Raw genomic sequence first — 18,733 nt, forward strand, 5'->3', positions numbered from 1 at the left:
TCGAAAAGGAAGATTTAAAAATGGAACTAAAAGCCACACAATGAACAAAGAAAATGCCCCAACTTGATCTACAAAAGCAAAACACCTTTGGGATTCCTATCTTCCTCATCTATAAATAGGGTTTGAGAACTCTTGAATGTACTCATAATATGGCAATCCACATTTTTCAAAGAATCTGAACTCTGCTGGAAAAATCTGGGAGGAAAGGAAAAGTTATTTGCTGGCTAGGGAAACATCTGGCGTTGCTCAATTTTCAAAATTATATCCATACATACAACATAGGTCATTTTCCTGGGAGAGTATTTCAAAGGCAGAGAATAAAGTTATTCCCTGAATAATTCACAGTCATTTCAATTAGGCAAACATGTAATCATCAATTTTCCATGAAGAACACATTTGGGAATCGGATTTGTAATTCACAATAGGAACTGTGAATTCCAAGGGAGCAGGCCATGCTTTGGCCGTGAGTAGCAATAGTGCTCAGGGGGTGGGGGGCCTGAATGACAGGCTGTGGAGGTTCCTCCTCCCCAAAGGGAACTTTCACCTTGCCTACATAGCCTGCGGTGACTGTCCAAAGCCAGCTGGAGAGATTTTCTACGAAGCTTTCTTCCCCTGATACCTTGGCGGTGCGATTTTTAGCTAAGTGAGCAACTGAAGGGTGACAGAAAGCCAGCAAGGAGTCAGTGAGCTAGCTGTGCACTGGGATATACAGGTCTTATTTAGAATAAGGTCCCAACTGGTTCTTTCCAGGGATCCCTGGCTTCTTAAGCTGGGATAAATTCTAAGGGTAATGGTAGGAACCTAAAGCCCAAGGGCCAGTATGATGCAATCAAAGATCAAAGATCATTCATTCTCAATATACTGGTGAGTGTTAAAAAATTTAAGTGGTATAACCAGATATCTTGTGAAGTAAAATGCACAACTTGTGTTTGTTCGTAAGACTTCAAAAGTTTTTGCGGCATATACTTTCAAGGGAAGTTTACTTATCCAGGGAATATTTGCAGAGTGCCTACAAAACATGCAGCACTCTATTAGGTACAGCACAAAAACTGTTAGGGTGAAAGGCAGACAATGAGAGACAAAGCCAAGAAGCTCTAGGGCAACAGGCTCCCTTAGTTCTTAGCGGCAAATAAGAGAAACATGGTGGAAACACTTGCTTCCCAGGTTTGGGAAGTAGGGACAGGGACTCAGGGACTCTGGCCATACTGCAAAAACAGGGACAGGGAAGGTCTCTTGTGTAACATACGCTTCGATTCAGAAACGAAGAGAGACCCGTGGCTGTCTGTCAGTGTTCCTGAAGGCCAAGCAACCATCTTTGCAAAGTTGCCGTTGACATCTGCTTAAAAGGAACACAAAAGGCTACCCAGAATCCTGCCTTAACAATAGCTGATGCACAACTGACAGAATGTCCTCCTTCCAGGAGGCCTAAATTCTCTTGACTTTTAGGATACCACACTCCTCTAGTTTTCCTCCTTTCTCTGGCTAACTCCCCTCCTATCCTCTAGAAGTTCCTCTTTCTCAGTCCCCTACTGCAATGGTAGAGAGCAAAAAGATCGGTACGTCACCGACCTAAGTGATTGCTCTGTTGCTCCCCATCAAACAGGAAATCTTGGAAGGATGACAAAATATTGGAAGAGGGGCTGAACTGGCTTGGGGAAACTGTTTTGACTCATAAACAAATGGGTGGATACTGTGCCAGTATCTTCCGCAGGATAAAGGCTGGGGTCATTAGTTCTGGGAAGGTTTCAAGGCATCATAATGTGTGTGTGTCAGTCTCAAAGGTGGAGCTGCCGTAAAGGACAACAGGGCTGCCAGCTCTGAGCAGCGAACACACCGGCTCATTGCGTGAGACAATTTCAGTGTCAGCCGGCAGCAGCAGCTTGATTTGCAGTTTCTTTAATGGTAAGAAAAATGTGTATTTCTTTTCAAAGCCCAGCATGATGTTACTAGTTCCTCAATCCCTCTGGGCAATGAATGAGCGGATTATTTCATTAGAAGCAATTAGGAGGCAGTGAGAACATTATCAAAGATTGTTTACTAGCATTTAAAGAATAAACAGGAGTTAATATAGAGGTCTTCCAGTCAATTATAAGTATTAGCACATTAATAGCCATTTCTTCATTCCCCAAATTCAAAAACTGACAATTTGGAGACAATTTTGTACTTCATTTTCTTGGTTTGTCTCTGTATGTGTGCGTGTGCGTGCATGCATGCGTGTGCATGTGTGTGTGTGTGCGTGTGTGTGTGTGAAGGATGAGAGGAAAGCTGGTTTCAGAGCTCACAAGCCTGCTAAGAAGGTCTCCAGGGCTGATTAAAGCTATTCCCAATGTCACATAGATCATTACAGAGCTAATAACCACTGACAACTGTAATTCTTGCAGCACTGCTTGATAGAACTTTCTGTAATGATGGAAATACTCCACAGATCCTTATCCAATAATAAGAAAAGAAGAATTAAATTTTATTAAATTTCAATTAAATTAGCCATAGGTAGCTTTATCCAACAGTACGACTGATCATCTGTCTTCATCATCAAGGCTGGAGACATGTTTGGGGCTGGCCAGTAGGACCGTAGGGGAGGTGAGCAAGCTGAATAATAGCTACCACTGTTGAAAGTGAAATGCTGGGCAGTTCAGTGAGGCGCAGGTCAGCTCTGGCATGGACTCAGGGTGACATCTTTGCCTTGGGTGCAAAGCCCCCAGTTGGCCGGTGACTGCTGGCACAGGGAATCCTGAGAGACCTGTGTTTGGGAAGCAGGTGGCCTTTACTAGAATAAATTTTTAGAGCACTTCCCTTAGGATTTTGGAGCTTTCTCAGGTTAACCTAAAATGTGCAACATCTTCAATGTGTTCAGGTCTTCCTCCTGCCTAGGCTTGAAGCTTTCCAAGTCACAAAACATGAGGGACTTCAGCAATGCTTTTAAAGGGAAATGGTGATGAGATACAAGATTCCTCTGTTGGTCCAGTAAAGGAGGACAATGAATATAGATACAGACAAAGGTCATCCTGCTTTTCAAATCTTCCTCATTTCACCAATCTCCAGAAAGAGACAGGTGTTTTGATTCAGAATTCTGCCTCCCTGGAGACTGCTGTCTCGTTTCACAACAGATGACTCCAGAGCCCCAAATCCTCTTAAAGATGGTTTGGCCTAATCTGCACTTTGGAATCAAATAGACCTGGGCTATGCACCTGGCCCTCACACATCATCCAAGTGGCCTTGGCCGAATTATAAGAACCTTAGGGATCCCTGTTCTTCTTTTGTTAAGTAATGTTAATAATTATATGAGTAAAACATATATAAGATATCCACTTATGCACCTTTCACAGATCTGGCTCACAAATATTAGTATCTTCCTGTTCTTCCAGTTAATGGTAACCCTCCTGTCTACTACTGGTCCCTCCACCTTTCGAGAACAATGATTATCTGTTATTCTGATCTGCAGGAATGTGCTCTGTCCCAAAATCAATTGGATTTTCTTCCTTTGAAAATATGCTTTTATTTTCCCCTTTTTGTTAGAAAAACAAGTTATGATAAGGCTTAATTAAGCCTTAAAAGAAAATTTCAATCAAGGACAGTGGAAGAAATAGCCTGCTCCTACAGGGGTTCTGTGCATGAATAGACCACTTGCCGCTAGGTTTTCTGGGTGAGCTAAAAGACCAACGTAAGGTATATCACCCTTGGCAGCAGTGCGGAAGTCTGCCAATTCCTTGGGGGGGACATGTTTTGGTCACTCCTGAGCTCCAAATTAAGTTTGTCATGTTAGCGCTTAGAGAAGGGATGCTGGCCAACAAAATGGACAGTGTTTTCAATGAGAAGCAAAAGTTTCATGTTGTCATTTCTTGAAATGACACAACAATGTGTAGCCCTGGGCTCTTGGCAAGACGATGCAACATGAGTGATTCTGAAAGCCCCTAATCTCTATCTCTGAAATCGAAGGAAAATAGGGAGCAGTTTCTGATCCTGCAGATTCTCATGATGCAAATAATGGCCCTAACATAAACAACCTCTGGAGTTTCATCTGAACTGTCTCCTGCAGAAGCAAGGCAATCTATCTCATTGTGAAGCAGTCTGAACAAGAGTCTTCCATACTCTGTGGTAGGAAGAGAATGGAGTGAGGTTGGCATGTGATATCCATTGCCAATCTACCATCTGTGTTTAAAAACCTATATTCTGAGGATCTACAAGGTAAAATTAATGATAACTGTCACTAATGAATGTTTGACAATGTGTAAAACACTACACTGAGTGCTACAGATGCAGGATTTTATTTAACCCTTATAACTGTTAGATGTAAAACCATCATCCTTTGACAGATGAGGAAATAAGAACGTAGAGCGATCTAGCGGGTTTCCCAAGACTACCAAGCTAGTGAGTGGGGAAGCAGGCACAAGAATACAGCTTGATGTGTTTCACATGATTTACTGCGGTTCTAAAGTGGTCAGAATTCCAGGAAACCCAGATTTGTGAATATCTACATCAGTCTAACCAAGTAGCAGAGCTGTGACTGAGGCAGGTAGAATTATGGGTAGGTATTAACGCAGGTCTTCTGGTCAAACAGTGCGGTAGAGGACTCTGTCTGCTTCTCCACTTTCCAGTTTTGTGGGACAAAAAACTCTTTCATATTTTCCCCTGTAAAGTTAATACTTGAATCAATTCATCTATATCCAAATCACTGTTGGACAAGTTTCAAGGGAGTGCAGCCGCCATTCCTTCACCGCGTGTTTGCTCTTTAAGCTGTGACGCCACATGGCTGCTCCCCTCTGAGAGCTCCTGTGGAAGTACACCTCTTTCAAAGGATTAAAATGATTTTACATCATATCCTCATTAATCTGTGTAAATCTAAATGGACTGTTTTGATGGGGTGATAGGAAACCAATTTCAGCACAGTCTGCTTTGAATCCCTACTTTTAAGCACACAGACCTAGTCATCAGACTAGGATCTTGGGCTGAATGTGGATCTTGTGCTTAAATCCATTTACCAAACACCAAAAGGCCTTCCTTTCTGCACCCAGAAGGATGATTTTATATTAAACACAGATGGCCAGGCTCCCTAGGGAGCTTAACTAATGAATTTATAATCTAGGTGCTAATATTTCTTCGTTCATTAGGTAAGTCATTTTTAGAAAACTGGACAAATTTTCAGATAACAGACTAACACCTCTTTAGCCAAAAAACTGTCATTATTATACCTAGAAACAGGATTATTCTAGAGTCCACTAGAATAATTTCACCCTAAAAAGGGAAGACTCATGGCAAAGTAGACTGGAAGGTTAAGTTGACTTCTCTGAATTAAGTTCTGGAGGATCCTAGCTGAACATCAGTGGAGGCATTGGACGGTTTGTGTCCATGTGCCACTTCTCCCCTCCTCCTCCCACCTCTATGTCCCTTGCCCAAGCTGAGTACATAAAACCTTTATAAATCATCTTATGGGAGCATATGTCCTGACTATTGAGTTTTTCAAAGGTGATGAAGAGATCAGGCATGGAATTGACTTTCAGGCTAACTGGGCTAAGAGATCATCTAATCCTATTCTCTCACTTATTAGATAAGAAACTGTAGCCCTGAGAGGTCATGTGTCTGCCTAAAGGCACCCAGCTGGTTACTTAGAGTTGGGAAGCCTAGAATTAAGTCTACTCACTACCAGCTCATTGCTCTTTTCCTACACCATCTCTCCGAAGAGTAGGAGTTACCCTTTGTTTAAGAGCTACATTCATGATCACCCTCCTTCCTTACGCTAACTTCACGATACAGGCCTTGTTAGCTCCATTTCAGATGGAGAAACTGCCCACAGTCATGCAGCTGGTCAGGGGAAGAGGCAGGACTGTGCCCATTACATCTGGCTCCAGGTCTCCTGTCCTTACCACCATGCCACATTACCTTCCTGGAATAGGAAGATGTCCAATGCAAGGAATGCGGTGAGAAAGATGTCAATGCAAGAAATGCCCTCTTCCACTGCTCTCCCAAAGTGAGCCTTTCTTAGCACCAGCTGCATCTCAGCCCTTATTATTATTCTGCCCATTGTCCTCTCCTGAGGCCCCCTTTGAAGCTCACTGTCATAGCTTTTTAATCTCTGGGAACAACCTGAATTTTCATTCCTCAAGGAAGTTCCGCCGTTGAAAGTTCTTTAATATGATTTTTAATGGTAATATTCGAAATAGTTTGAATTTACTCAACATTCAGCACAAAGGCCATTTAAGTAAACGGCCAGGAGGATGGGCTCAGCAAAAACACAAAATAATGTTTGTCATTAGTGGGTGAGCTCTGTGTCTGAGCAGAACATCCACTGAGTTTCAAAAATATCTGCCAGAGTTTCTCCTGGGTCGTAACTGGTGTCTGTTCTTGGTATAACTGTTAATTCTGATGCTTGTTCCTGGCTGTCCCTCAATCTCTTCACCTCTCCCCAGATCTTATTTTTCAGTTTTACTTTCTGTTTGTTTGTAGGACAATATGATAGGAGTAGTTTGACTTTTCAGTCAGCAGCCTGTCAAAAGAAAAAGAAAGCAAATAGTGGGACTTCACTTCCCTAAAAACAGCTGGAAGTGCTTCCCACCTATTGGAACTACTCTAATGGCACCCATTTTGACAAAATATTTTTGGATTAAAATTCGTTGAGACAATTCTTGCAAGAATTGTCAATAGAAGTTCTTCTTGCAAGATTATCAAAACTGATTCTATCCCATCTGGGTTCACTGTTACCCGCATCTCCAAATAAAGTAATTTATACCTAGAAGAGAATCAGTATTGGGATTTGGGAATAAGGGTCATCCATGCTGGAAGTTTCAAGATCAAACCCAACACTAGGTGCCAGCTCTCCTGACAGCAGAGTGAGTCATTGAAAGTAAGGGCCATAGCGTTGCTGGAGTATGAATCCTTGCTCTTCTGCAAGTTGCTCTTTGAGCAAGTTACTTACTTGAGTAAGTTACTTACTCCTCAGTGCCTTAGTTTCCTTATCTGTGAACTGGGCATAATCACAGGATTACCTATGGTTACCATGAGAATGAAATGCATTAAAATAAGAGCCTGGCACATGGTAAGTGCTCAGTACATGTTAGTTGTTCTTGAACAACAGTTCCATAGGTGTTCTGGTAATTCTTTGATTCTCTCTGGGTATGCATGAGTAGTCAAATCTTACCTGGACTGCTATTCCTGTTCTGAGTACAATGCTGCATAGCCTACTTGTAAACTAGCACCCGTGCCCTGTGATACCCCATGGAGTGGGCCACGGTTCACCCTAGCTGAGGGTGGAGTGGTCCCAAACACAGTACCTTGCCTCCGTCGGCAGTTGAGTTTCCTAAAGCAGGTCCCTTCCACAAGGCGGTTCAGGCGTTGCTGTTTGATCAGCTCCAAGATTTCTGGCTGAATCTTCTCCTTTAGTTCCCTGTGAAGGACAAACATATATTCCATAGCATGCCTTGAGAACAGTGGTTGGTTGAAAGGACATCATGGGCATGGCTTTCCAAGGGCTTTCCGTGGTTTTAAATGCTTACCAAACATTTAAAGAAGAGTTAATACCTATTCTTTTGAAGCTGTTCCAAAAGGTAGAAATGGAAGGAAAACTTCCAAAGTCATCCTATGAGGCTTGATTCCAAAACCAGACAAAGACCTCACTAAAAAGGAGAATTACAGACCAATTTCCCTGATGAACATGGATGCAAAAATTCTCAACAAGATACTAGCAAATCGAATCCAACAGTACATTAAAAGAATTATTCACCATGATCAAATGGGATTTATTTCTGGGCTGCAGGGCTGGTTCAATATGTGCAAATCAATCAATGTGATACACTACATTAATAAAAGAAAGGAAAAGAACCATATGATCTGCTCAATAGATGCAGAAAAAGCTTTTGACAAAATACAGCATCCTTTCTTGACAAAAACCCTCAAGAAAGCAGGGAAAGAAGGAACATATCTCAACATCATAAAGGCCACATATGAAAGACCCACAGCTAATATCATCCTCAATGGGGAAAAACTGAGTTTTCCCCTTAAGATCAGGAACACGACAGGGATGTCCACTCTCACCACTGTTGTGTAACATAGTATTGGAAGTCCTAGCCTCAGCAATCAGACAACAAGAAAAAATAAAAGGCATACAAATGGGCAAGGAAGAAGTCAAACTTTCACTCTTTGCAGACAACATGATATTCTATGTGGGAAACTAAAAGACTAGACCAAAAAACTGCTAGAACTGATACATGAATTCAGCAAAGTCACAGGATATAAAATCAACATAGAGAAATCATTTTGCATTTCTATATAACAATAATGAAGCAGTAGAAAGAGAAATCAAGGAATCGATCTCATTTACAATTGCACCAAAACTGTAAGATACCTAGGAATAAATCTAACCAAAGAGGTAAAAGATCTCCTGAAAACTATAGAAAGTTTATGAAAGAAACTGAAGAAGACAAAAGAAATGGAAAGACATTTCATGCTCACAGATTGGAAGGACACATGTTATTAAAACGTCTATACTACCCAAAGCAATCCACACATTCAGTGCAATCCCTATCAAAATAACACCAGAATTTTTCACAGAGCTAGAACAAACAATCCTAAAATTTGTATGGAACCACAAAAGACCCCAGATAGCCAAAGTAATGTTGAAAAAGAAAACCAAAGCTGGAGACATTACAATTCCAGACTTCAACCTGTATTACAAAGCTGTAATCATCAAGACAGTATGGTACTAGCACAAAAACAGACACATAGATCAGTGGAACAGAATGGAGAACCCAGAAATGGACCCATAAATGTATGGCCACTAATCTTTGACAAAACAGGAAAGAGTATCCAATGGAAAAAAGACAGTCTCTTCAGCAAATGGTGCTGGGAAAACTGGATAGTGACTTGCAGAAGAATGAACCTGGACCACCTTATTACATCATATACAAAAATAAACTCAAAATGGATGAAAGACCTAAATGTAAGACGGGAAGCCACCAAAATCCCAGTGGAGAAAACAGGCAACAACCTCTTTGACCTCGGTTGCAGCAACTTCTTATTAGACATGTCTCTGGAGGCAAGGGAAATAAAAACAAAAATGAACTATTGGGACCTCATCAAGATAAAAAGCTACTGCGCAGCAAAGGAAACAATCAACAAAACTAAAAGGAAACTGACAGAGAGAAGATATTTGCAAAGGACATATCAGATAAAGGGTTAGTATCCAAAATCTACAAAGAACTTACCAAACTCGACACCCAAAACACAATCCAGTGAAGAAATGGGCAGAAGACATGAATAAATGCTTTTCCAAAGAAGATATCCAGATGGCTGACAGATGTATGAAAAGATGCTCGACATCACTCATCATCAGGGAAATACAAATCAAAACCAACTGAGATACCACCTCACTCCTCTCAGAATGACTAAGATTAACAACTCAGGAAACAACATACGTTGGTGAGAATGTGGAGAAAGGGGAACACTTTTGCATTTGGTGGGAATGCAAACTGGCATAGCCACTCTGGAAAATAGTATGGAGCTTCCTCAAAAAATTAAAAATAGAACCACCCTATGATCCAGGAATTGCACTACTAAGTATTTATCCAAAGAATGCAAAAAACTGATTCAAATGGGCACATGCACCCCAATGTTTAGAGCAGTGCCATCAACAATAGTCAAAGTACGGAAAGAGCCCAAATGTCCATCAACTGATGAATGGATAAAGAAGATGTGGCGCGTGCGCACGCGCGCGCACACACACACACACACACACACACACACACACAAAATGGAATACTACTCAACGATAAAAAAGAATGAAATCTTGCCATTTGCAACAATGTGGATGACACTAGAGTATATTATGCTAAGCAAAATAAGTCAGTCAGAGAAAGACATATCAAATGATTTAACTCATATGTGAAATTAAAGAAACAAAACAGATGAACATAGAGAAAGGAAAAAAAATAAAAACAGAGAGGGAGGCAAACCATAAGAGACTCTTAAATACAGAGAACAAACTAAGGGTCGTTAGAGGGGAAGTTGGTGGGGGATGGGCTAAATGGGTGATGGGCATTTAGGAGGGTGTTTGCTGGGATAAGCACTGGGTATCATATATATGAGATGAATCACTAAATTCTACTCCTGAAACCAATACCATACTATATGTTAACTAACTTGAATTTAGATAAAAATAAAATAAAGTAAGAAACAAAAAGAAAAAGAAAGGGCATTATGGGCAGATGGGGCAGGGAAGTGCAAGTTGCATCTTTCCATGACCATCCCACTACCTCCCAAGTTGGTGCTTTAGAGAATTATTTATTAAGAGTTAGTGGATGGGGTTATCTGTTATAACAACACTATAGATTCTCTGACATTTACAGAATACCCACAAAAGAACCAGCCGCTTCAGTGACGTTTTTCTAGACCAAAGTCTCCCGAGAAATTTCTTCCGTTTCACAAGTCATAGATATAAATGCATGCAGAAACTCACTAGACTCTGCCAAGACAATAAATATTTGGTCACATTTCCCCCCTACAGCAGGTAAACTCATAGACTACATCTACGATCCGACCAAATAGCATTACTGGTCAGTCCTGTAATTACTAATTCCACAGCAAACACTATATCCTGGGCAAACTACAGGCATTCCGTTCTGTCTCACAGATGGGAAAAACACATCGCCCCAGACTCCAGCCTACAGAGATTGGGATAATCATGGGATAAATTAAGGATTATTTGCATCTGGTGTAGGGCTAATATAAAGTTGTCTTAGATGTACTATGCCATAAAGAGATCAGAATAGAGTACAATGGCTTCTAAATCTTTCTTTAAAGAGCATAATTTTTTTATCATGTGAAATTTTATGTAGCACCCTAGTGTTTGAGTCTGGTAAAGCTAGAGCTGTTCTAGCTGATGCTGGGCAGGAAGAACCCTCAGTAGAGGTGAAGTATTGATTTGAACATAGATCTAGAACTCAGAAAACTAGGGTTTCAACCTAAACTCTGCCCATGACTCATTTTTCATGTAGGTCTCAGCTTCCCCATCTGTAAAATGGGGATAAGAATCTTTTCTGGGAAACTGCTGTGGCTCACAAGGGACACAGTATGAGTGCAAATGCTCTATAAGCACCGGGCAGGAACACAAGGTATTACTGAATTTGCTTTGATAATATTCTCTCCTTTCCTCAGGCCACCTCTCCTTGTGGCCATATTTCACTGTAGTCAAGGCTCACATATCTGTCAGCTTCAATTTTAACTCTGGACCTGTTCTGGACTGTAGGCCAGCTGTCTCCACATGGTGTTTGGTTCACGGGTGGGGAAGGCACTCACTCTGGGTAAGTGTCTGCTATGAGCAGCTAGTGTCCTGTCCCATTTTAGCTCATCCCCTTCCTGTTTTCTCTCAAAATAGCTCATGTTTTGGGAATATTTATCAGTGTCATTAGTAAATGGGCAGTATTTCCATTCTACAGGTGGAGAAACAGTTCACAGAAGTTAAGTGTGGAAAAGGGATACAAACTTAAATCTTCTGCATACAAACTGCTCCTATTTATATGTGAGAAAAAGAGAATTAACAAGTTACATCAGGGTGCCTGGGTGGCTCAGTCAGTTAAGTGTCTGACTCTTGGTCATGGCTCAGGTCATGATCTCACAATTCACGGGTTTGAGCCCTACAAAGGGCTCTGCACTGGCAGTGTGGAGACTGCTTGGGATTCTCTCTCTCTTTCCTTCTCTCTCTGTCCCTTCCCCACTTATGCTGTCCCTGTCTCTCTCAAAATAAATAAATAAACTTAGAAAAAAATTTAAAAAGTTACATCAAAGGATCTGGCCATTATCTAATGGGGTATGCCAGTACACTCTGCTAATACATATTTTAAACTCAAATGGCTTCAAATCTCTTGTCATTTGATACTGTTCCAATTGAGCATTTATAAAGCATAATATGGAGATTCATCCCTAATAATACAGCTTGGTATATTTGTAAAGCTGTTCCTGTGCAGGCCTCCAGGGTCTCATCTCAGGCTTTCAGATCACTAAAGCTATTTATTATCAATGCTCAGCTTTTGTAAAAATGGACTTAGTATATTGCAGCTTTGATGAACCCTGCTCTGAATGGGAGAAGAAGGTGGGGGAATTGCCAGGGCAGTCATACACAACAATAAATCACTGCTCCTGACTTCCAAGTCAGGGCGATGGGGCAGAGAGGACAAGACTGTACTGCGGGATGAAGAAATCACTGGAGAGAGGGTTTGGGAATTTCTTTGATTCTTAGGTTAAGATGTATCTTTAGAGAATAGTTTCGGTAGGCTAAAACTCAATTATTAAAAAAAGGAGATAAAGATGCAGAGAAGAGGACTAAAAGGAGGAAATAAGTGAAAGTACTTCTGAGTAATCTTAGTTGATGATTTATGACATCTTAGTGTGAGCCCCAGATGTGCTCATCATGACACATTCCATTATGGAACCAGCCCCGGGAGACAGACCACTGGAATGAGTGAATCTGCTGCTGCAAGAGTTAGCCTTTCCTTATTATGAACCCCAAAGGCCTCCAAAACATGCCTGGACAATGAGAAAAAGGGGACAACTTTTCTGTTTTCTAAGTGATTTTCCTCTTCTTTCCGTGCAAATGGGACTCAGTTGCTATAAAATTCACTCAAATTAGGAAAACATAGGTAAAACCTACATGGTGTGTCTGTGGATGAGATTTGACCTCAGAATAATCCAGGCAATAACACCACGGGCTAGATTTGGGGTTTGAAATTCTCAGCTTGGGGTCAATGAGGCCAAGGTCATGGGTTCACTGCCTTTGCTTTGATAGATATCCTTCTTATTCTATTTAAAGGCCTTGTAAATAAATACAGGAAGGATGATTAAAGGGGGTAGGTTAAATGAATGTGTGAAGGACAATTCCAAGTCCAGCATGTTTCTGGAAGAGGATCCCAGGTATGAGTCCAGTGAGGCTAGCACCATATACAGAAGACAGACGCACCACTAGACTGGTGCGATGCCCCCCTGCACCTGTGGTCTGCCCTACCGAGCTGCTACTCAGCGCTCACCTGCAGTAGAGGTTGGCTCACTTTTTCGGTAAAAGGCCAGGTAGTAAATATTTCAGGCTCCATGGGCCATATACTGTCTGGCAACTACTCAGCTCTGCCATAGCAGAGTGAAAGCAGTCGTCAGTATGTAAACACACGAACGTGGCTGTGTTCCAGTGAAACTGCATTTACAGAAACAGAGAGTGACTGTGATTTGGCCCAAGAGCCATCTATGCTTTGCTGACCCCTGATCTAACATGGCTCTGTGAAGACTTTGGGTGGGTTGAATGACAGTGTCTGTTTCATGGAAATTGATCTGTCTGTGTTGACACTGGAGGGCCTCCAAATGCAGTCTTTGTACTTCCTCTGCTCTTTATATTACAGACTCAGGACTTTAAATAGCAACTTTATGCTGACAACTTCCCAAATTTGTATTTCCAACCTGGACCTTTCCGTTCAACTCCAGATTCATCAATCCAACTGCCTATTTGGATGTCTCACAGACACCTCAAACTTGACAGGTCCAAAGCTGAACTCCTGACCCCCTGTGCTAACATCTTCCACTCTCTCTATCCTTTAGTTGTTCAGCCCAAACAAAACCCTGAGCTCATCCTCAACACCTCTCTTTCTCTTACACCCCACATCCAATCAATCAGGAAATACCTTTCTTATCTTCAAAATCTATCTAATCTATATCATTTTGTTCTTGGATTATTTAAGTAACTTCCTTACTGATCTCTCTGTTTCCAAACTTGCCTCCCTGGAGTCCATTCCCAATATAGTAAGCAAGAGGGATCATTTAGAAACCCACGTCAGAGCATGCCAATCTTCTGCTCAAAACCCTCCAATGGCTCTCCAACAAGGCCCTCCATATCAACTTCCAGCCTCTTCTCTGGTCTTACTTCCTATTGTTCTCCCCCTTGCTTACTCTTTTCTAGCCACTCTGGCCTTCTTTATTGAGCACCCGGACCTACTCCTACCTCAGGGTCTTTGTACTGTTGGTTCTCTCTGCTGTACTCTTCTCCTAAATGCACACATAGCCTGCTCCCTTAAACATCTTTACTAAAATGTTACCATCCCAACTAGAGGGATCTACTCTGACCACATTATTTAAAACTTCCAGCTCTCCATTCCCATGGTCTTTATCCTCTTTTAACATGCTATCATCTTATTTACTGTGTTTATTGTCTGTTTCTCTCCACAACAATACAATCACAATAGGGTGAGAATTGAGTCCTCTTTACTGCTGAATCACCAACACATAGAACAGCATGTGGCAGGCATTTGATAAGTATTTGTCAAGTGCACTGAACACTGAAAATTGTGTAACTGACCAGACCATTCTACCGGCACTGGTTAAGAGAAAGCATTGAGCAAAGCTTGTGGCCAGTCTTTAGTGAGGAGGCAGATATGCAGGATAGGCATTGGCCTTATTTCCGGCTCTGTTTGATTTTACTTTTTCTTTCTTACCTATACTTCTCCTGTACCTTCCGAGATAAGGCAGGAGAGGCACATACAAAGACATTCATAGTGTCAGTTTTATCATTTACATTTCAACAGTGTGACCACATGTTCAATTCTGGTTATCAGCTAATGGGTAAGAGTGAACATTTCTCTTAGTGGATATTATGTGCCAGGCATATGCTAAATGCTTTTAAAGAACTAGGTCATGCACATAACGATGCAACAATGTATATGCTTTAATCATCTTCCTTTTTAGACATTAACAACAGCAGGCTTAGGATGGGTTACGTAACTTGTCTACAGAGCCATATTGGTAGGTGGTGGCCTTGGAGTCGGATTCCAGATCTGTTAGCTGCCTGGGCGTGGATCTGCTACCTTTTGCTACTATGCTTCATTGGTGTTTATCCTTGCCTCTCTTCTCCCCAATTAGTGTTAAATGACCTATTTTTGGACTATTCAAGCTTTTTATATCCATTAACTCGGATTAATTGTGTGGATGGACTTATTGTCCCTGTAAAGTCATGCTAAGTGGAGAAAAACAAATATCTCCTCTCTGAAACAATGAGTTAAGAGCTAAGAAATAGAACAGAGGTTCTTCACCCCACTGAATATCCCCCCCCCCAAATAATTGCTCATATAGGGTGTGCATTTTTCTTCTCGGGAAACATCAACGTTTTATAATAATGGGATGTGTGCCTCAAAGCATCTTTGTGGCACTTAGGTTTGCCACCGTGTTGTGTGCGATAGTCACAGAGGTGACCAGGTGAGGGGGGGGGCGCACTACAGGGGTCAAGATGCTGGTGAGGGTGTGGCCAGTGGGGTTCAGTCAAGCCCCAGGTAAGTCGTTGTCCCAGTCCTCAAAATGAAAAGCTTAAACTGGATGACCTTGAAGGTGCTTTTCAGTTCTAAATTTCTAATATCCTAATCCCTGAGCTTGGGTGAGATGTGTCTCCTCCATGTTCTCATGACAACCCCTACCCGTGCTTCTTCCAACCAAGCCCAGTCTGTGCTAACCCTGCAACCCCAGTTTCACAATCTTGGACAGTGGGAGGTCAAGTGCCTCTGGTTCTCTGCCTGTCCCCATCACCTTGGGCAGAGCTGAGAAGGTAGGAGTCATTTGATACATATTTGTTATGTGAATTAATGAATGGATACAAACAATCATACATGTGTTGACTTTCTCTCTGTTGACTTGAGTTTGTTCTCCGAGCCATTTTGGCAGCTTTTAGGCTTCGTCCAATCTCACACTGAGTTCTTGTCTAGTTGGTCACTCAACAGACAAAAACATCACTGGACGAGAAGCTGGAGGAGGCTGGCTGCCAACTGCCCATCTCAGAGGCCAGGATAATGATCAGGCTGGTTCATGGGCTCCACCCCACTGAAATTGCTATAGTTTCTGACAAGTCTTCATGACTTATTGCAACTATACCAAGAGCTCTAGTGAGCTGCGGTGCTTTTCAGTCCTGTGGCCAAATGATGCTGCCAAAGCTACATACATACCCAAAATTCCCTTTATATTTGTATGGCTCCCCCTTATGTAATAAACGTAAAGATAAGAGCTTCTTGTAATCAAGAGAATACTTCAGAATGTCACGGGCAGAGCCTCAGGAGATAAAGATATGAAGCCAAAAACAGGTGCAAAGGATTCACACTTCACATGCGGTTAACATCTCTACTTAGAATAAAGTCATGGTCAAACATTAATTGGAATCCCTCGGCCTCAACTGAAGTGGTCTCTTAAAGTCTCCCTTTAGGCTTTAATAATTGGTGTCAAAAAATAAGTTTCCTCGTGTTTACACATCCGCTGAAACAAACCTTATGAAATCCAACATTTCAGGACTGTAGGCCCTGGGATGGGGTGAGGCAGAATTGTCCCCCTCTGCAAATAAGAAACTGTGTCTCTGAGGGGTCAATCATTTATGTGAGGGGCTTTCTTTCTGGTAGGACTAGCTGGACCCTCTGGCTGAGGACCAGTGGCAAAGCCCTGGCAATGCCTGCTGCACAGCTGGCTGGTGCTCAATGCAGGTGTGATTCAAGTGTCACGATGCGAGCCAAAGACCCTCAGGAAGTGCTTCTCTCCCTTGCACCTAATGTCACCCTCACTAACATCTGCAGTTCCGCTCCACAGCCTCTAACCGTGCTTCTTAGGGCCTGAAAATAAACACATAGTAGACAGCTTGGCTTTTGTCTTTTCAGACCTGTGAACTTTCTTTTTCTTAAAAAAATTTTAAATGTTTATTCATTTTTGAGAGGCAGAGACAGAGTGTGAGTGGGGGAGGGGCAGAGAGAGAGGGGGACACAGAATCTGAAGCAGGTTCCAGGCTTCGAGCTGTCAGCACAGGGGGCGTGAACTCATAGACCACAAGATTATGACCTGAGCTGAAGTCAGACACTCAACCAACTGAGCCACCCAGGCACCCTGACCTGTGAACTTTCTTAAACCTCATCTTAGTCTTGCACTTTGCAAAGGAGCTCTGATGGGGTGGACAGAGCATTGGTTGAGGGATCAGTGGGCTGGAGTTCAAGTCCTGGCTCCTCACCTCTCTGGTCTATACCTGCTCCTTGAATGGGAGTAAGATCTACCTACTTCATATGGATGTGAGGAAATGAAATAGTGGGAGGGGCTGCTTTGCAAACTGCCAAGCATTAAAAAGGCCAAATATTTAAGAGTAAAAGACAGAAAGAGGGGTAGAAAGAAAAAGGATGAGACAGAGACCGAGAGGGTTAATGTCATAATGACACCTATACTGTAGGTTTGCTTCACCAAAAGTTCAGAAGAAGCTGTGTCCAGTCTTCTGCAGGAAGAAAGAGAATAAATATCACTTTCCTTACCACTCCCTGCCTTTTCTCCTGTTTGCTTCTGTATAAATTATAAGGGTAACAAAACTGACCTGGCTCTTAGAAAAAGACAAGGGAAGATCAACAGGCCAGTTCTAAGAAAAGATGAATCAAAAAAAAAATCCCCAAAACAAAACAGTCTCTGTGTTGGAGGTGCAGAGCATCCCCAAGATAGAGGTATGTGAAACAGCAACTGGTGCTGCAAAGTCCTATAACGAGAGGGCCTGCTTCCTCTCCTTCTCAGGCCTGCAGGCTGATGGGCAAGCAGGTGATGCACGATGCTCTGCCACGAGGCAAAGCTGAGGGGGCAGGGAGAAGTGGATCTCTCTCTTCCTCTCAATCTGTCTCTTCCACCCAGGACTTCAGTGTTCATATTGCCCGGATTATCAGTGGCCCTTGCTCTTGTCAATCAAAGGGACCTACCGAGAATAGCTACACAGGCAAAAAAATTTTGTCCCGGGTGTTAGGAAAGGTCCCCCCCACTTTTCGACTGTGAATTCTCAGAGGACTCGTCAGTCACCAGGCCACTTCCTGGTTTCGGTCCTGCTGCCAACACTGTGCCCGCCTTCCCCTCAGCCGGCCCTGCCCAGCCTTCCTTCCTCAGGGAGCTGCTGAGACTTCAGGAACCCAACTGACATTGCCTGGAGTGTCTTTTGTTGGCCTTCTGTAAGGATCTCACGACACAGCCCACAACAGGCCTTCAGACCAGAAGTGTTGGGTCAGAGCCTGCGAGGAGACAGAGGACAGCGGTTACTTACAAAATCGGGCGAGACTGGAAATCTTCCTGGTTCATCCTCTCAGACTGGCGGATTTTCAGGATCTCGGTGTAGCTCAGGTTCTGCAGTTTGCACTTGAACTGATCCAGGGAGCTAGGCTTGGTTGTGAGAGCTCTCATAACCTGCTCCTTCACCACCTGCATTACCTGTAGATGAAAGAAAGACCATAATTTTCCTGGGGGCCGTCCTTGCCCATTGGAAAAAATCTTCCAGAGATAATGGCTCCCTACCTCCCTGCCTCCCTTGACTTGCACTCTCTGCCCAAACCTTGAGAGTGCTTTTCCAAAGAGTAGACTACCATGATGTACATCTTCAACTTTGTCTTGTACCTGTAGAACCACAAGGAAGGAGACGGATGGACTAACTTGGGGTTGGGGATGAGAGGCCTGGCCGGGAGGAGTGGTCCATTTGCTCGATATATTACATGTCTGTGCTGAAGCCAACACCACAGACAATGCAAACTTGAAAAGCAAAAGAAGTCCAAGCGGCAGCGAGGACTCTGCATTACCATTATTTTTTCTGGAAGAATATCACTGAGACACAATCAACTGTGGAAGTTTGGTTGGCACCAGTTCAAATGAACGTGAAACGATACCCACACTCGCCCCTCCCAGAATGCTTTCCCCATGTAGTTAAGGCCTGAGTGTTCATACAAATGAGGGATTTGAA

At 42.6% G+C, this 18,733-nt stretch overlaps 1 protein-coding gene across 4 annotated transcripts in view; it reads right to left on the reverse strand.

Moving 5' to 3' along the window:
• The window catches only part of ELMO1 (engulfment and cell motility 1), a 530,926-nt gene that overhangs the window by 26,952 nt on the left and 485,241 nt on the right, over positions 1–18,733 (reverse strand). For all 4 annotated transcript variants that reach the window (XM_030308230.3, XM_030308235.1, XM_030308233.2 and 1 more), the window contains 2 exons: positions 18,047–18,210; positions 7,266–7,378 (listed from right to left, as the gene is read on the reverse strand). In XM_030308230.3, coding sequence (XP_030164090.1) covers positions 7,266–7,378; positions 18,047–18,210 — 277 coding nt within the window. The remainder of the gene's footprint in view (positions 1–7,265; positions 7,379–18,046; positions 18,211–18,733) is intronic.

This window comes from Lynx canadensis, chromosome A2 (genome assembly GCF_007474595.2).
Source record: "Lynx canadensis isolate LIC74 chromosome A2, mLynCan4.pri.v2, whole genome shotgun sequence".
Taxonomy (NCBI): domain Eukaryota; kingdom Metazoa; phylum Chordata; class Mammalia; order Carnivora; family Felidae; genus Lynx; species Lynx canadensis.